This window comes from Myotis yumanensis, unplaced genomic scaffold (assembly GCF_028538775.1).
Source record: "Myotis yumanensis isolate MYYU_CA2020_CCGP unplaced genomic scaffold, mMyoYum1.0.hap1 SCAF_7, whole genome shotgun sequence".
Taxonomy (NCBI): Eukaryota; Metazoa; Chordata; class Mammalia; order Chiroptera; family Vespertilionidae; genus Myotis; species Myotis yumanensis.
The window spans coordinates 4,522,379-4,544,974 of record NW_027223758.1 but is presented as its reverse complement, the minus strand read 5'-3'; the positions used below and the strand labels follow the sequence as shown (position 1 = coordinate 4,544,974).

Sequence of the window (22,596 nt, the reverse complement as noted above, 5' to 3'; positions counted from 1 at the left end):
ATTTAAGATGGAGTTGAAAAGGGAAAAGGTCTTTTTTTTCTGTGCAGAAATCCTATCTATTCATATCAAAACATGCTCAATTTCATAGGATGCAAATACACTAAAAAAGAATCCATCCTTTCATATTCCTCGAAATAACTTTTTGTTGATCTTCATCCCAACAGTTATCTTGACCCACTTACGATCTCTGCATAGAAGTGATGTTATATGTGTTTGGCACATAGGATGTTTCTTCTTGCTCATTTGTGTCTAAGAGCATAGACCTTGCATGTGTAATTTTAAATAGCCACATGCCAATCTACCACGTCAATGCACTATGGTTTGTTTCTCTGAGGATGGCAATCTTCCAGCTACAACACAAGGCTAATTCCACATGCAGGAATTATCCCTGATGTCTCCTTTCTCTATTGTGATTCTGGCGGTAATGTGATTAGCGTCACCAAGCCAGGGGTTCTTCCACATTAACAAGGTTCTCTGCTTCCCAGGTTTACTTCGATGTTGTGAACCGTTTGACAGGAGAGTACGTGGACAACTCTTTGATCTTCAACATCAGGATCACTGATGTGAATGACCATGCGCCTCAGTTCCCCGAGAATGAATTCAATGTCAGTGTGAGAGAGAGCCACGCAGCAGGTGTGTGTGCTGGGCTGTGGGCTGCCCTTCCTGTCCCCTGAAGGTTCTCCTGCCGACACTTGGGGCAGTTGTCTGCAGGGAGGCAGTTCACTGGCCACATCCAGAGGGCCCAGGCTCTGGATCAGAGCGAATGCTTGAGGTCTGCAGCCTGTTTTTGTTGGCAATGCAATGTTGAGTCCTCTGGCAGAGTCAATATGCAAATATGAATATCCTATATAATAAAAGTTTAATATGCAATTGCCCCCTCCGGCGGTCATTCGGCCCAGAAACTGGGAGTTTGGAGACTGGGAGTTCAACTGCTCACTATGACATATGCTGACCATCAAGGGGTGACACAGAACATGGCAGGTGTTGGCAAAGCAGCGCTGGCAGCGGGCAGCAGTGGAGGTGCTGCTGGCACCGATGGGCCCTGACGAGAGTGGGACCGCGGTGGGATGGTGGAGCAGGTGAGTGGGCAGTGCCAGGCAAAGGCCGGTGTGAATGGGGCCCAATTGCCACACTGCCCTGCAGATGGCGACCAGTGGTAGCGGCAGGGCCACCACCTGGCACTGAGGGAGCCGGATGGAGGGCCTGGCCCCAATAGATTGCCCTGCAGGCAGGATGGTGGAGCAGGTGAGGGGGCAGCACCAGGCCAAGGTGAGGTGCAAGGCGGGGTTGTGGAGCTGCAAGCCTGGGGGCGCGAGCTGGGGCCTGATCTCCCCAGGCCACCCTGAGGGACCCCACCTGTACACGAATTTGTGTACTGGGCCTCTAGAATATATATAAAAGGCTAAGTGTCCATCCAACCAGTAGCTATAATGCTCACTGATGACCAGGGGGCAGATGCTTAATACAGGATCTGCCACGATGCACACAGGCCATTTAAAAATAAACGGCACCACGGCCTGCCACCAACAAACCAATACTTGGCTTCCCCACCACCACCCCGGAGCGACACCCAACCAAATCGCAGCCAACACTGCCAAGACCCCATGACGCAAAATGTGGCCCACAGCCTAGCCCAGCCCAGAAACGGTCGCTGTGGGTACCGGGTAATGACATCATGTAGCAACACCCAGCTTCCTCTCCCTAGCGACTAGCCTCCTTGGAGTTTCTTCAGCTCAGGAGCACAACTTGCTTTATAGCCAGGTGCAAACATTTTACACTTTAACCAAATGTTTGTGAAGTGTTTTCCCGTGCCTCATCTCATTTGATCCTCACAAAAGTCCTGGAGTAGGTAGATAGGAGACTTGGTAGAATCGTATTTTCTTTCCATTAGCCACAAAACGGAGATTTAGAAAGTTTAGAATCTTGACCCAACTGAAAAGAAGTAAGAAATGGTGGCCACTGAAAATGACTTCAGGTTTTCTCACTGCACAGAATGTAGTCAAACACTGCTGCAGTTAAATATTTTACCCTTTGTTCTCCCTGTGTGGTCTACAATAATAATCTGCTTCATGTTGATATTTACTGCTGTGTTGCTGACAATTACCTGAAAGAGAAGTTGGGGTGCTTAACTGGGCTGGAAAAAGTATAGCTAAATCAGAAAGCAGGTCTAATTAAGCAAGTTTATTCTATATCTATAAAAGGCTAAGTTGACTTGCACATTCGCGAAACATATAAAACTCTTGCTGGTGCCAATAGCATGCATGTTTCCATCTGTCATTGTTGATTGTGAATTTTGTTGACACTTCTATCATAGAGAAAGGGTGCATAGTGATACTAAAATATTTCTTCTAATTAATTTCCTTTTAACGTGCACGAATCTGTGCTCCGGGACACTAGTCTAAAATAAAGCCAAATGCAACGAGGGAGAAAGACAGAGCTGGGCAGTGAGTTCCTGAACGTCACCGTAATTTCTCACGTGGTGGGAAATGCACCCACAGTTTGTGTTCCAATTTACTTCTCCACACCATCTATGGGAGTGGATGGTTCACATTAGGTGCTTTCATGCTTTGTAAGCTTCTTGGCTCTTTCCATTTCTTCTTCCCCTTGCTTGTTCCTTTCTTTGTCCATTTCCATTAGTGTGTTTCTCATTTTTCTTCTTGATTTTAACCTCCTCATTCTGTTTTAAGAATGTCTATGTCGCCCAGCTGGCATGGTTCAGTGGTTGAGCATTGATCTATGAACCAGGAGGTCAGGATTTGAGATTCGATTCCTGGTCAGGACACATGCCGGGTTGTGGGCTCGATCCCTAGTGTGGGGCGTGCAGGAGGCAGCCGATCAATGATTCTCTCTGATCTTTGATGTTTCTTTCTCTCTCTTCCTCTCCCTTCCTCTCTGGAATCAATAAAAAAAAAATTTTTTTTTTTTAAAAAGAATGTATATGTCTGCCATGTATATTTCAAATATGTCCTTCTGGTTTATCATTCTTTTTAAATTTTGTCTGAAGCTTTTGTATCCATGCAGTTAAAAGCCTATCTATCAATTCTGCCCTTTAAGTCTTCTGCATTTGCAATCATGGTCATATGATGATGTGAATACCCCTTTTTGTTTTGTCTGCTCCACCTACAGTTTTATTTTATATGCAAATATTTCAGCTATTCTGGTGCATGCCCCAATGCCAGTCAGCAAAGTGTCACCTTCCTACGGGTCCGATAGGCTGCCTTTGGCCAATAGTAACAATTTAAAAATTCTTCCAGGTCAGCCTGTTCTTCAGCTGTTAACAGTTGATTTGGATGAAGAAAATACTCCAAATTCTCGAGTCCTTTACTTCCTCGTTTCACAAAAGCCGTTACTGAAGGAAAGTGGCTTCGAGATCGACCGTGATAGTGGAGAAATCCGACTCTTGGGATGCTTAGATTATGAGGTTATGTGGATTTTATTTTAAAACAATGAAATAGCTGTGTCTCTGACCCTGGGCACAGGATTGATGTGGCACTCACTGGGAAACCCTCTGGCTGGCTTGCTACTGAAATTCTAAAATGGGATGTTCCTTTATTGACATCTGTCCCCTTTCCTGCATCGGAGCTTGACTTCCCTTTTCTCCCCATATAGACTGCTCCTCGGTTTACACTACTAATCAGAGCGAGGGACTGCGGGGAGCCACCGCTGTCGTCCACGGCCACGGTTCACATCAGCGTGCAGGAAGGCAACAACCACAGGCCCACGTTCATCCAGGAGAATGTAAGACCCGGCTGCCCCTGGTCCCAGTCCCAACATGACGGCCTGAGTCCTAGGCTCAGTCCCTGAGGGAGTCCCCATATCGCCCTGCATCCTGTAGTTCTCCAAAGTAACGGAAACTAGAGTCGAGAAGTGACCATGTGATTAGAGACTCGTTTGATTTAGTCAAATGAGCTGGCATGTTTTACTACTTTGTGTGAGAAACTGCTCAGAACTTTTTCGTGCATAATTTCATTCTTAATTGCTGGAACTACCCGTGATTTCTGTTCCACACATGCAGACACCTCCAGGGAGGTTAGAGACGCCACACTCACTGTACCCCAGGGTTTCCCAAGCTCCACACTATTGACATTTGGAGGTGGGAAGTTTTCATTGCGGGGAGGAGGCTGCCCAGTGTATTGTGGGATGTTTAGCAGCAACCCTGCCCTCTACCCACTAGATGCCAGCAGTCCCCCCCAAGTCATGGGAACCAAAAATGTCTGCAGATATTGTCACCTGTCCCCTGGAGGGGAGAACTGCCCCGGTGAGAAGTCTAAACCTGGGCTTTCCCCACGTGTTCAGGCTGTAGAAGGAAGACGGGCAGGTGTGCTAAGCCCGGCCTCAGTCACCTGGTTTATCACTGGTGCTCCCTGTAGAATGTCACATGCGACACAGTCCCCAGGCCGGCCCCTGTGGAAATGCCGCACCACGGCAGACGGGACGCCAGGAGAGAAGTGATAACCACCGGGATCTGCTTGCCTTTCGTCCCCATTTCTTACTCTTCCATACGAATTTTTAAAGGAAAATGTCCATTGTATCTCTATTTTTCTTCTGGCCTCTTCCCCAGCCCCCACTTGCACCCCCAAGGAACCCCTCTCCCCGTTCCCTGGGGATGGGGTTTTTGTTCATCTTGCTCAGGGCACCTAAAACAGAATCTGGTACAGAAAAAATACTACAAATTAACTTTATAAACATGCCACTTAACAATTTTTAAAAATTGTATGAACTAGGGCTGACATGTTTTAATGAAAGCACCTCACCAAATAGTACAGAAAAACGGAAAAATCATATTGCTCACGTGTGAGCCTTGCTTCCAAGTTTTTCTCTGGCTTGTTGGAAGCCGTGCTTTCAAAAGTAAGGCTGCAGCAACAAACCCTGGCATTGGGGTGGGCTTGCCTGCAGCAGTTTCTTGTCCCAGAAGTGTTAAATAGCAATTACTCCAAGGTCTGCGTTAGAAAGGGCCTATGTAACCAAGGAGTTCTGTTTTAGGAGAGAGCCAGGATTTGGGGGCAGCATAAACTGGGATGTGTTGTCATTTTAAAAATTCTTAGACAAGTGGTGCGTGCGCTGGGCTGAAGAACGTGCACTTGCAAAGCCCCTTCGCTGCATCGGAAGGAGGACCAGGCACAGGAGGAGGGCGAGCTGCTTGTTATCCACGCTCTTTGGCTGCATCAGGCAGTTTAAAATCCCTTGAGGTTAAATTCAACAGCAAGAGAAACATCCAGACTGTAGTGTGAGGGCTGACATCTCCTTTCCTGCTTTCTTTTTCAATTGTGTTTCTTCACCTCCGTGACATGGAATGGTGACTGCCTCTCTCAGTACAAGATTCAGGTTCCCGAAGGCCGAGTCAGCCCGGACGTGCTGCGTCTCCCGGTCCAGGATGATGACTCGCCATTCACGTCAGCTTGGAGGGCAAAGTTCAACATATCCAATGGCAACGAAGAGGGACATTTTGACATTTCGACTGACCCTGAGACCAACGAAGGGATACTAAATGTTATCAAGGTAAAGCTGCACAGAACACACACGGGCGGGGGCCGAGGGTGTGGAGCGGGAGCTGGTCTCGGGACCTCGCAGTGTCTGGAGCCCTCGAGGCACCAGGCGGGGGGCCCGGCTGGCCCAGGCCTTCTGAAGTGGGCCTTTGCCTCCCCGGCTCCTCCTGCCAAATTAATATCCATATTAAAAGTTATTTTTGATAAAACTTTAAGACTTTGACATTTAATATTTTTAGGCAAAATTTAATAGACTTACACAGGCCTTAAATGTTTTCTTTCTGGTAAAAATATCTGAAACATTTTCTCGAGCCCCGAGTTCATGTGTTTCCTTCTGAGTCTAAATGAATAAGAACATTTCCTCAAGCCCCTGAGAGCGTCGGAGGCGCTGCCACGTGGCCTGCTGTGCCGAACAGAGAGCTGGCCCTGCAGTGAAGTGTCATTGTCTCTACTGACAAGGACACCAGAGCCCAGAGAGGTTGGGCCGTTCTTGGGAAGTCACACAGCTAGAGGAGGGTTCTGCTGGGGCAGTCTGACCACAGGCCTTTAGTCTGAATCGCTCTCAGCTGGACCCCAGCGTGACCAGCGCCTCTGGCACAGGGCAGGTGAGCCCACCGGGGGTCAGGCTGGGTGGGGTTGGGGCTAGAGCCTGACCTCCTGCTGTCAGTGTGACAGGCTCCCAGGTGAGACACCACATGCCCGGGCTGGGACTGCCTACTTAGCCCAGCCTCTCAGTCCTTTAAGTCACTGACCACCTTGTGCCCCGAATAACTATGGTCATTAATATGCATATTCCCTCCAGGCCCGCTGATTGATTTTGCACCAGGCTTGTCACATTAATGTTTCATTAGGTTACAGTTTTTGTTGTATTTTTCATTACCCACTGATGGATGGTGGCTCTTTCCAACCAGCATGGGGCGGGGGAGGAACTGCATAAATGATCTGACAGTGAGCTGACGACTGTCTTGATCACTATCAAAGACAAGGTAACTAGTAGTGGCGTGCAGAGCCAGAGCTCCCCAGGGCCCCTGGCTGAGCGAGGAGCAGCAGGTGCTAGCTAACGGGACCCTCTCTGCCGGCTGCAGGCTTTGGATTACGAAACGCATCCCGAGTGCAGCCTGGTCATTGCCGTGGAAAACGAGGAGCTGCTGGTCCCCTGTGAGGCCGGCGAGCTGCAGAAGCCCAGGAGGAAGACTGCAGTCAGCGCCATGGTGCTCGTGCAGGTGACAGATGCCAACGACCCGCCAGCCTTCCACCCCAGGAGCTTCGTCGTCAGCGAGGTCGAAGGCGCCAGGCCTGGGACACGCTTGGGAAGGTTTAACGCTACAGACCCAGACGGAGGCGGCAGCCAGATAAGGTGAGAAGAGGAAGGAGAAAGGAGGCTGTTGAAGCAGAACAGCCACGCAGCTGGGAACAGTCCTGTCGGAAAACCAGTTTCTCTGGTGCGATGCTGGGGCGACTGTCTGTTAAGAAAATTCCAGAAGCCCCCAGAAGGTCCCTGGCCCAGGATCCATGCCTTCTTCCTTCCACAGCATTCTCTGATCCACCAGGGGGAACTCACTTGCTCATTCCCTTTGCACCTAGAATATACTCTTTTTTGTTGATGTTAGTCCTCACCTGAGCATATTTTTCCATTGATTTTTAGAGAGAGTGGGAGGGAAGGATTTTTAGAGACGGGGGGCGGGGGAGCGGGGAGGGAAACATTGATGTGAGACATAATTGACTGGTTGCCTCCTGCACTTGCCTTGACTGGGGCCTGGGAACAACTGCAACCCAGGTACGTGCCCTTGACCACTGAGCCATGCTGGCCAGGGCTAGAATATACTCTTTTATGGTCCTTTTCTCGTCTTAGAATAATTGCTCCTGTGTTTCTGTCTCCCTCTTTACCAAAGGGTGTGAATTGGCCGGCCTCTGGCTTCTGGACAACAGAGTGTTGTTTTTTAGAAACTGTGGTAAAATGTATGTGACATAAGGTTGACCATTTCAACTGCTGTCCAGTGACAGTTCAGTGGCATTGAGCACATGCACAGTGTTGTGTGACTATCACCACACCCATCCCAGAATTCCTCTCATCTTGTAAAACTGGAACGCTGTCCCCATTAAAAATAACCCCCATTCTCTCCCCGCCCCCCCAGCCCCTGCCCCCACCACTCCACTCTGTTTCCACGAATCTGACGACCCCCACCGAGCTTGCCCTTTTGTGATTGGCTCATGTGATGTGCCCGATGCCCTCGGGTTGCCCATGATGCAGCATGTGGCAGGTCTCCTTTCTTTTGAAGGCTGAACAATGCAGAGTGGGCAAAGCAGGCTTATGGTTGTGAGTACATGAAACAGAGTTTATTCTTGCATGATTATTACTTATGAATTATCGTCTCACTTTCCGTATGAACAACTGTAGACCTGCTTTTGCCTCACCTGTGTCCACTGCACGGATAGACATTTCACTTATCCACTCACCTGTTGCCTGATGGACACTAGACAGCTTCCACATTTTGTGAATAATTGACGATGACGTAAGTGACATAAGCCAGTCACGAAAAGACAAAGGCTGTGTGATGACCCTTAGAGGAGGTGCTCGCCACAGCCCACATCAGGGAGCAAGTCGTAAAGAGAGGAAGCAGATGGTGGCTGCAGGGGCGGGTAGGCGGATGCGGAGGTACTGCTTAGCAGGCATCGACTTTTCCCTGAGGCGGACCCCACACTCCATCCCCAGCGAGTGCCGACCCAGCCCCCACGTCACGGTCCTCAGAACCCCCACGTGGCTTGTGATAGGACTGGTGTCGGCCTGAGGTATGGGAGTTGACTTCTGACATAGCTGCAGTTTTAAAGTCGTCACGCGTCTCCTTCCTTGAGGTATGAGCTGGCTCACGATCCTGCAAGCTGGGTCACCGTGGACGAGCGCTCGGGAGTGGTTGTCACCAGGCGGCGGCTGGACCGAGAGTCCCCGCACGTGAACAATGGTGTGTATGTCGTCATCGCGCACGCTGTTGATGAGGGTAAGTGCTCACCCAAAACCAGGGGGAAGTGTGTCCTTGCTCCTGAGGGAAAACAACACGGGGAGGTCCCAGCACAAACCGGAAAAAGGCAAACCTTTCACCACTGCGCGAGCCAGTCGTTATGGAATTCCTGAACCGGCACTCCTCAGAGGACCGAGCAGGGGCGGTGGAGAGCGCTCGGGGTGGGGGGGGGTGGGGGGGGGATTAACCCTCGGGGAAGCAAGGTCAGACCAGCGCCCTGACATCTGCTCCGGAGACCCTGCTCTCCTGAGCCCACCGTGTGACCTGCAGCGCGGTCTCCCTGCACGGAGTGGCTGATGAGGTCAGCACTCAGGACAGATCTGTTGTGAACCCAGGGTTGGTTTTGAGAGTGTGCTTCTCTCTGTGACCTGCCAAGGCTGAGGTTTTAAACCTGCCAGGACGTGAAGCTGAATAAAAAGCAACTACCAAGTACCTCAGGACTTGTATTTAGGGCATCTGTGAATTCACACCCCAGTTCTGAGGGGTGTGTAGCTGTGCATCGTGTTTGGAATAACTGATCAGCAGGTGCTGGTTGGGAAAACAATAAGTCTGCTTCCAACCAGCCTCCGTGAGGAGAGGGAACGGCTTCGGTAGCTCTGCGGGGCAGCCCTTTCCCTTGGAGGCTGCGTTCTCTTCGCCAGGGACTGTGGGCACTGCCGGCTCTTTAATTGAAAGCAACCCTTCTGGAACCCCCAGGCCACCCGCCGCAGACGGGGACGGGGACCCTGATGCTCCTCCTGTCTGACATCAATGCCAACGCCCCGAGTCTGCACCCGCGCTCTCGGTACCTGGAGGTCTGCGAGTCCTCAGAGCCCGAGCCCCTCCTCATTGAGGCTGAGGACGGCGACCTGGAGCCCTCCTCGGACCCGTTTACTTTTGAACTGGACACCACGCAGGGACATGCAGGAGACACGTGGAAACTGGGGGAAAATCGGGGTGAGTGCACGGGCCAGGGGTAAAGGTCCGCGGTGACAGAAACCGGACTCAGAATTGGGCCCAAAGGGATTTCCTGGCTTCTGTGACTGAGGGGCCAGGCAGCCTGTGTCCCCGCTGGGCCATGTCCAGGTACTCAAGCCGTCCCTGGCGCTGCCCGTCCCTCCCTCGGCACGGCTGCTCTCTGGGTCCCTTCACTTCGGAAGGTTCTCCTCTGGGGGCCGAAGGGTGGCCCCAGGAGTCCTGGAGGCTCATGCCAGCACCTGGCGAGAGCACTTACCTCCCCGCATGGCGTGGGTCACCTGTCCTGCCGATCACTGTGGGTGGCAGTGGGGAGGAGCCCGCTTTCTGGCTGGTCCTGAGCCCACACCTGGAGCGGGCTGGGATCTGGCCTTAGCCTCTCCTGACTCACAGGGGCTGGGGCTCAGGCATGTGGGCTTCTCCAAAGGGGAACGGGGATGCTCTTACCAGGAGGAACCACTGGCATCTGCCCACAGCACCCTCCTCTGTGCTTTACGAATGGACCTGTGGAGCGGAGCTTGCTTTTTCAGTGGAGTTCCCGTGTACAGTTCCCTGACCCAGTGTGTGGCAGAGCCCTGAACCTCTCCCCACAAGAGGTCTGGCCTGGCCTTGCTCCTGGGAGCACATCCTCAAGCCCTGGGGATGTCCTGCCCAATAAGAGGGTTCGCCTGGGCGTTTGTGTCAGTCAACAGAACAGTGTGTCTCAGGTGGGCTTTGTGTCACATGGACAGCCAACCAGGCTTATACGACTGAGGCCAATGGAGACTCAGGATGCCAGGCTCGGGGGCTTCCCTGGTTGACAACGGTCACTCATCGGTATCCTGGCTCCATGTCTCTGGGCTCTGCCCTGCGTGCTTCTGCCCTGGGCTGGCTGGCATTCGAGCCCTGAATTTGCAGCTGCTGTTGGAAGTGAGGGTGGTGTTGGCAACGGCCCCTCTAACTCTGCATCTGGCTAACTCCTGTATAGAGCCCTGGCTCCTGGAGGCCTTTGTAAACATCTGTGGAGCAGCTGAAAAATGTGGGAGTCCCTGCATTCATGACCCCCTTCCCTTGCAGGTCGGTCGGTTGAACTTTTAATGCTGAGAAGCCTGCCTCCTGGCGATTACTCAGTGCCGCTTTCCATCAGAGACAGACAGGGCCTTTCCCAGAAGCAGACTGTCCACGTGAGGGTCTGTTCCTGTCCTGGCGGAGCCATGTGTGCGGCGGAGCCATTAGCTGCCGGACCGGAGCTCCCTGTGGGGGTCCTTGCTCCTCTGTGCGTGGTGTTCCTGGCTCTGGCAGGTCAGCGGTCCAGGCCGTAAGCCGGGAGAATGGAGCCCTCTGGGGTGGGGAGCAGGTGATGGCGGACAGCAGTGGGATGCTGGGAGAATGACCTGGAGGCTCATTGAGTCCCAGGCTCAGATCAAAGGTGGCTGACCTGGTCAGGCATGCTGTCTGTCTGGCAAAAGCAGCTTCTATTCAGTGAGCAGCAGTCTACAGCAGAGGAGCCACAGGGCGACCTGAGGTTTGTAAACGGGGCAGCAATACACAGATGTCTGTCTGGGCTTCTGGGCTCTTGGGCTTGGGGAAGGCAAATAAGGAAACCAGATTTTCAAATAAACACCATATTTCCGGTTACATGGCATTAGTCAACCAAGTCAGCAAACAGTTACCTAGCACCTGTGCCCCAGACTGTGCAAAGCTCTGCAGTTACTAAGATGATTAAGGCACATCCGACCCTGTCATTCATGACCCTGTCATTCACGACTGAGGTACAAGTTAACAGACGGCCCCGGTGAAGCCTCTGATACAGAAGGGCTTGCTTAACTCACTCCCCTTTGTCTCATCGCAGTTGCTCTGCTTCTCCTGCTGCGATGCGATTGTGTGTCTGGAGCCAAGAGGCACAGCTGCCCCGCCCTGCACCAAGAGGGCCAGCAGACCCTGATCATGTACAATGACGAGAGCAGAGCCATCGCAGGCCAGGTAAGGAAGCAGCACTTTGTGTTTCATGACAATGACGTTGATAATAAATCTACCTATTTTCCCACTCACTGTGCCCGCCTCTCCCGTCTTCACTCTAATTTGAGTACCAAAAGGGGAAACATCCCCAATGTGGTCCAACTTAACTAAATTGATGTATTGTTTTAGGTCCCTGTTTCTCAATGGGGGGTGGTTTTGCCTCCCAGGGGACATTTGGCAACATCTGGAGATAATTTTGATGGTCACACTCGGCTGGGGTGGGGAGAGGATGCTTTTGGTACCTAGTAGGTGGAGCCCAGGGATACGCTAAACACCCTCCAGCGCCCAGCTTGGCCCACAACAGAGCAGTATGTGGCCCAGTGTCTGCAGTGCCGAGGTTGAGAAACCTTGTTTAGGAGAAAATGGTTTGACCAGGTGGTTTTCTCAATGGACAATGTGCGGGGCTTACTAATCAAATGAGTCCACAGCTTCTTGGCTGTGGCCTGAAGTAAGGCAGAGCCGCCCCTCTTCCTTAAGGGCAGAGGCTGAGCACAGCTTGCTGGCCTTAAAGGGACAAGACCCGGGCTTTGCATCTTATTAGTTTTGCCATATTGAGCACATCACTTAACCCACATCCTCCTCTGTGAATCAGGGTAAAAATCAGCCCCACGGATTTCTTGGGGATCAAAGAAGACCATGCCCTGGAAGCACCCACAGTCGCCCTGACACCAGCCCTGACATATCTCAGTTGTCCTCACAGCCACCCTGGGCTGGGGTTGGCCATGAGATGAAAGCACTGTGAATGCCCCTGTCTGTCTTCATTAAGAACTAAGGTGGCTGATCTAAAAAATAAGAGCCAAATGTCAAAAGGCAACACCTCTCACTCACAGCGGCCGCAGGTGGCCCACCTTCATGGTCTTAGACCTCACCCACGGTGTTCTCCTGGGAGGAGACTGGTTGCAACACGACATGCTCTTGGGAAAAGACCTGCTGATCGATGTTGGCTTCATGCGCGAGTAAATAGGGAGACACTCTGCAAAGTGACTGGGGGTGGGAGAAGCTGGTGGTCCGCCAAGACTCCTTGGATTCTTCCCCGCGTTCTCTTCCCTACTGGCATGAGCAAGGGAGAGTAACAGCCTTGGGTCACGCTGCAGATGTATGTACACGCCTGTACCTCCACACAGGCCCACTGAGCCCTTCCTGGTACAGGGAGGAGATGGCAGGAAGCATGGTCCAACCCCTCCACGTAGCTGGGTTCCCCCCCTCCCCCCAGCAATAAGAGCAGCAGTTCCCCAGTTTGTGTCATTTAAAGAAGGAAACTGTCTTGACAACCCGCAGTGCTTTGTGTAACAGAGAAACCACCCTGCCTCGGGCAGTTCCACTCTGCTCTGAAGGGCAACCCTCCAGGACAATGGAAATGGCTCCCGCCCAGGCTGTGCTTAGTCTCCTGCTTGGTGGGGTGGAGCTGGGGCTGCTGAGCTTGGAGGAGTTGGAGGAAGTGGCCTCCCCAGGCACTGGCTGCCGACACCATTCAGGGGGAAGGGGTAATGGCGGTGCCCCGGTGCTGTTCCTGTTGGCCAGCGGCTCGGTGGTGCTTTCCTGGAAAGAGGAAGCAGCTACAGAAGCAGGGTGTGTGCAGCTTGTCATCGCAGCGCCGAAGCCAGGCAGGCGGAGGGAGTCTGGTGGCCAAGGGCACTGGTCAAGTATCAGCTGTCGGAGGGAGGAGCGCATGCAGGACAAGGGTTCTCTGTCCTCGTCTAGTCCCACGACATCCGCCCTCTCGTCTCTAACTCTCAGCTCAGGTGTACTCTGATTAACGTTGGCTTTATGCCCCATTTCTGCCAAGGTACCCTTAGGGCTCTGAGAACATGGCACACAACCAACCTGGGTTTAGATCACAAAACTGTGGATACATAATCTAAGTGACTACCGACTTGCACATATAAAGTGAGATTAATAATGTTCTCTCTGACTTAAATTTATTGGACAATTTAACCAAATAACAAAATACACATGTAAAGTTCTTAGCACAGACTAGGGTGTTGGCAGACACACAATCAACAGTGACTGCCAATATTAGACTTACTGACAGCAATTACTAATTATGTCTTTGTAACCACTGGTTACATCTCCATGAGTGCATGCTTCTCCATGATCATCTCACCTGAATGCACCTGCCTACACCTGCGCACACTCACCTGGGGCCTTCTGTGCTCCTGGGAGGACTCACCTCATCCGAGATGCCTACCGTTGATTCCACCCACTGTCGACCGCAAACAAAAGTTGGTCACGTATTCCATCAGGAAAAAGGAAAAAGAAAGGATTAGGACCCCACAGCACAGACCTGGCGAGCCTTGCCTGTGAGGCCCTGAGACGGAGAAGGAGGAATAGGACGTGGAAGAAAAGGTGCGGGCCATTGTTATGATAGAGTTCCTCCCACAGGTTCTCCCGCCGACACAGGCCCACCTGATTCCCGCCTGGTCAGGGTCTCCATTGGCCTCTGGATGCGCATGAGGAAGGTTTGTGAGATTGCATAGATGCTTCCCATCTCTAAGGGGAAGCAGGTGAGCTCTCAGGAGAGAAATGCAGCCGCCGTCCACATCTGAGCCCCGCAGGGAGTAGTTGTTGGATGAGAAATGAAGGAGATGGTGTGTGCTGCACGGCCAGAGCCATCTTCGCAAGCCTCAGAGGACTACCATGTACATAACGAGACGCTGTTGAAACGAGGGTTTCTAGCATTGCTTAACGTGAAACACTGAACCAGAAACCCCACTTCCCCACCGTCAGTTACAGAAGCCCCTTCCCTAAATGACTGCACTTTATCTGCAGGACAGCCGTTGGATGTTTTCTGGGATGGCCTATGCTCGTGTTGGGGGAGATGTTATTCCTTGCTTTGTGCCTTGTGCTTGCCATCATTGATTTCAGCCCTGTGTCTCACAGATTGGGTCAGAGGTCAGGAATCAGAAGCCAGCCCTGCCCACCCACACAGCGGAGGAAGGCGCCGCGCTGGGTGCTAAGGTAAGCGTGGCTGCTGGGCTGCTTGGGTTTAAGGTGGCTTTGCAGATGGTTTCCGTGGCAGGAACTGCCTGGCTGTTCTTCCACCTGAGTGCAGTCGCTCCCCACCTCAAGGCCACTCCACTCCTGTCCTGTGCCACCTTCGTGACATTTTGCCACGTGCTTGTGCTGCTTGTACTAGTGTACTTTTAAATATTTTTCTTTAAATGGACTGGTGTCCAAATAAAGTACATTTCTTGTAGATAGGAACTGGTATGTTTCAATTGTTAATGAAAACCCATTTTTTTTTTTTCTTTGTGGAGTGGAAAATAGATGCAATAGGAATAGGAGCCAATAATTCCAGGTAGAAAATGCTGCCCGCCAAAGGGTCTCTCTGTGAAAAGGGAGGCATCAAATCCATGCTGGCCCCAAACAGAGACTTGCTCTTGACGCCCCTAGGAGAATGGATGAAGAATTGGAAAGGGAATTATATTCTCACCAGAAGATTCCATGTCACTTAAAACCCTGTCTCCAAACTGGCTCTCCCTCTCTAAGTGGTGGGTGATCCTGCCCGTGGAACAGCACATGAGTGCAGGGCTGCCACAAATGATGGGACAGGTACTTGGCTAGGGGTGAGCAGGGCTGCCCTTCCTCATCCATGCACAGACGTCATATGGGCTGGTGGTGGTCTTCTCTCCTTTCTCTTTAACCATCCGCACGCATCCCGAGGCCAGCAGCTGCCCCTGTAGCACAGTACTTGCTCTGATTTGCCGACCATGCCCTCGTGTGCACTCTACAAGCTCAAATCCGCAGAATTTTTACCAGAACCAGTCGGGGAAGACACCTCGTTTCTCCATTTACAGAGGAGGAAACAAAGGCCTGTGCCTTCCATTTCTTGATGTGTCCCTGGGTTCCCTTCATGGCGTCCTGCAAATAGTATTTGCACCTGTGGTGACAGGTTAAATAAACAGCATTCACATACCTTCCCTAAATTACATTGTCCTTATGATTTATTGGGCAACCTGGCACCTTATAATCGGCTGCAAAGCACAAACTATCTTAGATAACACCATTGCTAGGGTCCATTGCCTGCTTTATTTTCTTTGAAATTTTATTTCATTATTGAAGGGCCTCTATGAAAATAATAGAAACCTCAAGCAAAAGCCTCACATCCCTAAACTGAAACAGTTTCATTTGTCTGTCCCCTTCTAGACTAGCTGTGGGCAAACTATGGCCCGCGGGCCAGATCCGGCCCGTTTGAAATGAATAAAACTAAAAAAAAAAAAAGACCATACCCTTTTATGTAATGATGTTTACTTTGAATTTATATTAGTTCACACAAACACTCCATCCATGCTTTTGTTCCAGCCCTCCGGTCTAGTTTAAGAACCCATTGTGGTCCTCAAGTCAAAAAGTTTGCCCACCCCTGTTCTAGACCTTGTCTACGTGCATATTCAACTCGTGGTACCTCTATCATCATTGTTAGAAGTTAGAACCTGCATCTTCAAGTCATATTAGGTCACACACTGCCATTTTGCTACAGCCTTTTTTTCTTGCATCTCTCCACCTTTCCTTTTTCATTCCTACGTTCTCCTCCCCCCACCCCCCCCATAATGCTCATTTTTGTTTGCATATGAGAGTGCGAGAAAGGGAAGCATGCTGAAGGGCACACACAGCTGCTTTGTTTCCAACTGGAGGGAAATGCATTGTCTTTTGGGTAAACCGTTGTTTCCCCCCTAGGATATGAATGAAGTGCTGCCACCTCCAGCACATGCATCAGACCAAGCACACTTTGTCCTGGGACTCCAGTGTGTTACAGAAGTTCACTCCCTGCTGTGGTCACCTCACTAATGATTGACTGTTCCCTTATAAGCGGCCTTTCTAGAAGATTCTGTGATACTGGTGGAATGAACACATAGCGAAGACCTTCTCATCTATCTAACTAGCTATTGTCATCGTTGATTGTTAAGAGTTATTTGGTAGTCCTGATCCAATGTGGAACCCTTTAGGACACCCACAAATGAGTACGTTTTCTTGTGTCCACCCAAGGGCGCCAGGGATCATCTCTAAGAGTCAGAGCTCATGGCTTTGGGCCTGACCCAAGTCTAGCCCAGTGACTTCACACCTCCTGCCAAAATGAGCCCTGAGACTCCCAGTACCATGTTCTTATGTAGTCTATGTACAAATTCTAGAAGGATTGTTTTTCTTTGTAAAATGATTTTTCTGAAATAATTTTCAGACTCACAAGAACTTAAAAACACAGTCCAGAGAGTTCCTGTGCCCACAGGGAAGCCTCTATTATAACCACAGTACATTACCAAACCCAGATTGCTGACTTGGGTACCACACTCTTAATGCAGGTCTCAAACACAGACCTCCAATTTCACTAGTGTATCTAGCTATTATTTTAACAAAAAAAGTACTTTTTCTGACAAAAACTAAAAGAGGTATTCACAGTTTTTATGATGGAAAGCTTCTAAAAAAAGAATTCAAGACCTCTATAAGTTCATTATCATTTCTCAGCCTGTGTTTGAGCTAAGATAGAAATGCACTGTTCTGTTTTGCACAGAGATGATGCCACTAACCCACCCTTCAAGGGTTGTGCATTGAGAGGTGTGTCCCTCTGGTCCTGGTGGGACCAGTGTTCTGGGCATGGAACCTGGTCAATAGCACAGGCCCTAAGCTCAGAAGGACCCTGTGCTTGGTTTAATGCTCTACTGTCATTATCTTGAACTTGTTAATATTGGGACAATGGGCCCCACATTCTCATTTTGTACTGGGTCCTGCAAATTATGTAGCTGATCTTGGGCCCTAGGGGTGGATGTGCCTCATTCACAAATGCTGAGGCCATGCCTATGGCACACAAGGAGTCTTACTGAGCTTTTGTGGACCCAAAACAGGGCTTGCAAATCACATTCCCATGCTCCATCCCCATAAAGCGACTGTCAAGCTTGCCCATGGGTCTTTGCCAGGACGACCTACACGATCTTTATAACGTCCATATATTTTGTGCAGAAAGAAAAGGCAATGTGATTGTAAGGATTTCTAGTGATGTGCTTGCAGGGTCTCCTCCTCTCTCTTCCACCACACGCAGGTGACGCGTGACCAAGCTGCCCTCGATCCTACTCTCCCTCAAGGAGAGGTCTGACCACCCTCCATCTGGATGGTGCCCCCATCTTCTGGCCAGCAGAGGCCGTTGATGGGGAGTTCGAGGAGGGCTCCTCAGAGGGGTTAAGGCTCTGCCCCTTTGCTTTGCAGGTTTACCTGGGTACCGGGGTGCCCAGACAACCCTTGGAAGAGAGGGCAGGAGTCATGGCGGAGATCCTGCATCAGGTAGAGGCTTCCCCGTGTCGGCGTCCCCGTCTGGGCCCAGCTGGGAGTGCTTCCCCTAAACCACTGTCGCTGTCAGCTGGGGCTGTAGCCACAACAGATCGAGGCTTACACACAGGCCTGCTTCTCACAGTCCTGGGCCTGGGGTCTGAGATCGGGGGCCAGCAGGGGCGGGTGCTGTAAGAGTCTTCCTGCTCCACAGATGGTCACTTTCTTGCTGTGTCCTAACACGGCAGAGAGACACCTGTCTCTTCTGAAAGGGCACTAATCCTATCACAAGGACCCCACCCTCATGACCTCATCTAAACCTAATTATCTCCCAAAGGCCCCACCTCCAAATACCATCCCAGGGTGGGCAGGGCTTCAGTGTAGGACTTTGGGAGGCACACTTTGGTCCAGGGCAAGCACTTTCATGGGATCAAGTTCCAGGGGCTATTTCCGCAGAACACGACCCAAGACAAGAGTGAACAGTCTCTTTCTGGGGAATCATGAACCACGTGGTTGACAAGGCTTAAGGATTGTTGGTGATAACATTAGCTCTCTCCTGGAAGCTCCTCAGCACAGGCAGTTGGGCAGTTGGGCAAAGCCATGGGTGATTCCAGCGGGAGGAGCCTGAGAACCGTGTCACTGAGGGTGAGCTCTGTGCGCTCCCCACTCGGGGATGGCGGAGAGCACACAGAAGCAGCAGATGCGACTTCTGACTCCCAGGGGCTCCATGTGTTGTTGCAGAAAAGCTGGGGCTCAGCCCCGTGGTAGTGGAAGTGCAGAGGAATATGTCAAGGTTAGTGGACCCATCTGCCGAGACTGACTTAGTTGGCAAGGGATTGAAAGATACTAACTCGTTCAGTCTTCGCATCAGCCCGCCTGGGCTGGAGCTATGCTTTTCCTCACCTATAAAAGGTGGAAACCGGGGACGGAGAAATTAGGTGACATGTCCAAGGTCACAGACATAGAGCGTGGTAGAAATGGGGTCAAATGCAGGGGCCCGGGCTCCTGGGTGTGGGCACTTGGGGAGCTTGTTCAAGAGCATTCTCCCAGGCCCCAACTCTGCAGACCCTGCATTTGTGGGTCTGGGTGCTCAGCGGAGTGTCTGACCTGAGGTTCTGGGACCCCGTTTTGTGAAATCCAACGACCCTTCCCATGGCTGTCAGAGTGGGCGGCAGACAGGTGGCAGGTGGTACAGCTTGAGGGAGTGAGATGCAGATGATGGCGGGGTAGAGAGTCCCCATGTCACCTCCTCCTGGGCCTGTCCCGGTGCCTGGGGGTGGGGGGTGGGGCTCTGTGCCTCAGTGACAACCCTGAGGTCAATGTGGACTTGGTCCCTCCACGCACCTGCTCCCAAGTCCTGCAGAGTGGACAGTGCTGAGTGGCTGCTCAAAAAATCACTGTCCCCAAGTCCAGAAGCAACCCTGAACCCAGAGAGCCCGAGCCCTGCAGACCTGCCTGCCCTGGTCCTCAGCTTCCCATCTGTAAAGGAAGGTGGGGACAGCCCCCCTGCATCAGGGGCGATTCTGTGCACACGGGTGTGAGGTAGCCACATAAGCACAGCATGTGGGTTGCCCCTCCTCCTGCCTGTGCACCCCCATACAGCTGAGCCTGGTGGGCCTGGTGGCTCAGGAGCGGGGCCTGCGCAGGGAAGGAGAGGCTGCAGCAGGCAGGGCCAGCATTTGCTGGGCCTCAGAGCAGAGGAGAGGCCTGGTTTTCCCCTTGGGAACTTTCTACTTTGTTGGAAGTTTATGATGAATTATTGATCTTAGGGGGACTCTAAAATTGCTGACTTGGTGCAGAAACCAGCACTGTCATCAGCAAGGATGCTGAGCTGGGATCTGCCCGGCACAGCCGCTGCGGCATGTCTGGCTCTGTACGGAGCCTCGTCATTAATGATCCACTCGCTGCACCAAGGATGGGCCGGGATGCGGGCACCCACTGGCCACTGGCCAGAACTGCCTCTCCTGCTCCTCCCCCTCGGGTACATGCCACAGTGGCCTCAGTCCCCGAATGAGTGGACCCAGGCAACGGCAGACGCAGGGGAGAGGTTCCCATGTTCACCTGCGGGCACCAGTAACCGCAGGCCATAGTGTTTCCAGTTAAACAGGGAGCCTTGGAGTGGCTCCTGCAGCCAGCGGAAGGTGGGGACAGCTGGCAGCCGATCGAGGGGAGGGCATGGCTGAGAGCTCCGTGGGCTCCGGGGCTTCTTGGCTTCCTCTTTCCAGGCCTTGCCCCACCACCTGCCTCCTCCAGCTCTGAGATGTTTGATTCTGAGTGTCTTCAGGCCCTGGGTGAGCTCACCCCCCAGGGGCCACTGTTAGCTAGTGATGGTCAGAGGTTCTTGCTGACCCATTGCCCCTGAGGTGCGGTAACTGGCTCAGATTTGCACCAGCCCCTCCCAGAGGTGTCTGAAGGTACACAGGGAGGGTGGGGGGGTGGGGGGGAAGCCCTTTAACCTCAGCCATCGGTCCATCCACCCAACAAACGTTTATGGAGTCACTCAGACCAGAAAAATGCAGGAAAGTCTTCACAGAGTGATGGCGTAGGCCTGTAGGAGCTGGAGTTTGCTGAGTGGAGGCTGGCAGTTGAGCATGGTCATTTGGGAAGGGGACAGCAGGTATCAGGGCACAGGTGGTGGAGAGATGAACCCCAAAAATAAATTCACGAGAGGGCCAGCACTGCCGAAGGCCATCATACGTCCTCCCAGGACTTAGCTGGAAAGTGTGATGGTGCTCCTTCCCCTCAGTTGGCTGCCACCACTGAGTCCGTAGCACCATCTGTTACGGCTGGGGACAGAGGGGCGGCCCACCGTATCCTCATAACCTGGAGCGGAGGCGTCCCTCATGGAGCTGCAGGAACGAGCCCTGTGGGGAAGAACCTGGCCTTCACCTCCTCTTTCCCTGGCTTTTCTCCAGAAGCTCTGTGGGCTCCATGCGCTGGCCGCAGACCCCGGGTCCCTGCCTCACATCTACATGGAGGAGGGGGAGCTGGAAGGGGCAGAAAGTCTGAGCTCACTTGCCTTCTCAGAGCACACACCGTCACTGCCCAACCTGCTGGACTGGCTGGGGCCCAGGCCTGAAGAAACGTATTCCAGAGCATCTCCTAAAAGTGCAAGACATTATGGTCCATTGAACTAATCCTCCCTTCCCTTCCCTTCCCTTCCCTTCCCTTCCCTTCCCTTCCCTTCCCTTCCCCGTCCTTCCTTCCTTCCTCCTTTCCTTCCTTCCTTCCTTCCTTCCTTCCTTCCTTCCTTCCTTCCTTCCTTCCTTCCTTCTTTCCTTCCTTCCTTCCTTCCTTCTTTCCTTCCGTCCTTCCTTCCTTTCTTTCTTCTTTCCTCCTAGTCTTAGACGCAGGATAAACTCTGAGTTCAGATTAGATGCTTTGATATTCTCAGGCCACACATCTTGAACCAAAATAGCAGGTTATGCTTTTTTAAAAATTTGATTCGTCAGATAGATTTTCCAGAGAAGCTTTTAAATTAAACTTGAATGTAATTTCTTGCTTCCATTAGCAGCCCAGCTCAGAATGAAGATGAAATATAATCTATAGGTTAACCAGCAATTTGTTAATAACAGGTAATATTGGGGGTGAAATGAAAATATATTTTAGTGATTATACATATTTCTGTAATTATGATTCTATTTCAGTTTAAGTGAAAAAACAGGTAAATAGGGAAATATTTTCTAGAAGATTAGTGCTCAGTATTTTTAGTGATAAAAAATAAATAGTAATCCAGTTTTTTAGTACGCATAAATAAAATATTATGAAAGAAATGATTATGCTTACAACTTTATAAGCAGTGCATACTTTAAAAATGAACAGACATAATTTAACTTGCATGGATTATGTAAGCAAAATAATTTAGTAGCCTTTAATGAATAAATTCCGATTAGATTTATCTTTTTAAAAATCGATTTTTATTTTTCAATTACAGTGGACATACAATACTATATTTGTTTCAGGTGTACACCCCAGTCCCCTCAATACTCATACCCATCTGACACCGTACCTAGGGATTAGAATATCACTGACTGTACTCCCCCTGCTGTACCCTACACCCCCATGGCTACACAATAACTTCTCATTTGTACTTCTAAATCCCTTCACCTTTCTCACCCATCCCCCAACCCTTCCCATCTGGCAACTGTCAAAATGTTCTCTGTATCTATGAGCCTCTTTCTGTTCTGCTTGTTCATTTATTTTGATTTTTAGATTCAATTGTTGATAGATATGTATTTATTGCCATTTTATTGTTCATATGTTTTATCTTTATTTCTTCTTTTTCTTAAAGAAGACATTTCATGTTACTCCAATTACATTGTATCTTTAAACAAAATCACAAGCTTAATTGATTTTTTACTTGTCCACTTACTGCTAGGATAAGTGTGGGGGAGAGGATGGCTTCTTTTAAAAAGATTAAAAAGGGTTAACAGTAGGACGTGTTCTCTACAAAGTCAGTTTCCTGGTCTGAGCAATAGATGAGAGTCTGGCTCAGCAAAACGCTAAGTGCTATCAGGACACTCGCATGCACACATTATAGACCTAAAAGGCGACAGGGAATCAGGAAACCTTAATGATTGATGAGCCTGACCTGTGAGTGCCCTCCGGCACCCTGGGATGAACGGGTGAAGTCTATTAAACGTTGTTTTAGCAGACTCGGGGTTAAAACCTCCTCTGTCTTATGAGGAAGGGGTGGGAACATTTACTGCAAAGCCTCGGTGTTTGTAGCCGTTTCCTCACTCCTCACCTGGGGCCCTGGAGCGCCCATCTGACCCTAGAGCCGCTGTGTGAACACTGGGGGCTCCCAGGAGAATCGAAGACATTTCTGGGTTATTCATGATAAAAGTGCTTTTCTGAAAAGTGTAGTTTTTGAGTGTGAAGTGTAGGTG

General features: G+C 50.9%; 1 protein-coding gene across 3 annotated transcripts in view; it reads left to right on the top strand.

The window, feature by feature from the left end:
* Nucleotides 1-22,043, top strand: part of CDH26 (cadherin 26) — a 35,722-nt gene extending 13,679 nt beyond the window's left edge. The window contains exons 5-16 of one of the 3 annotated variants that reach the window (XM_070419676.1): nucleotides 486-633; nucleotides 3,255-3,421; nucleotides 3,610-3,738; nucleotides 5,314-5,499; nucleotides 6,572-6,843; nucleotides 8,340-8,482; nucleotides 9,200-9,439; nucleotides 10,514-10,738; nucleotides 11,289-11,419; nucleotides 14,336-14,413; nucleotides 17,648-17,722; nucleotides 20,623-22,043. In XM_070419676.1, the coding sequence (XP_070275777.1) occupies nucleotides 486-633; nucleotides 3,255-3,421; nucleotides 3,610-3,738; nucleotides 5,314-5,499; nucleotides 6,572-6,843; nucleotides 8,340-8,482; nucleotides 9,200-9,439; nucleotides 10,514-10,738; nucleotides 11,289-11,419; nucleotides 14,336-14,413; nucleotides 17,648-17,722; nucleotides 20,623-20,844 (2,016 nt within the window). In that variant the 3' untranslated portion in view covers nucleotides 20,845-22,043. Of the gene's footprint in view, nucleotides 1-485; nucleotides 634-3,254; nucleotides 3,422-3,609; nucleotides 3,739-5,313; nucleotides 5,500-6,571; nucleotides 6,844-8,339; nucleotides 8,483-9,199; nucleotides 9,440-10,513; nucleotides 10,739-11,288; nucleotides 11,420-14,335; nucleotides 14,414-16,129; nucleotides 16,305-17,647; nucleotides 17,723-20,622 lie in introns of those variants that run through there. The other 2 variants (XM_070419678.1, XM_070419677.1) reach the window with 2 other exon arrangements.
* Nucleotides 22,044-22,596: the final 553 nt, after the last annotated feature.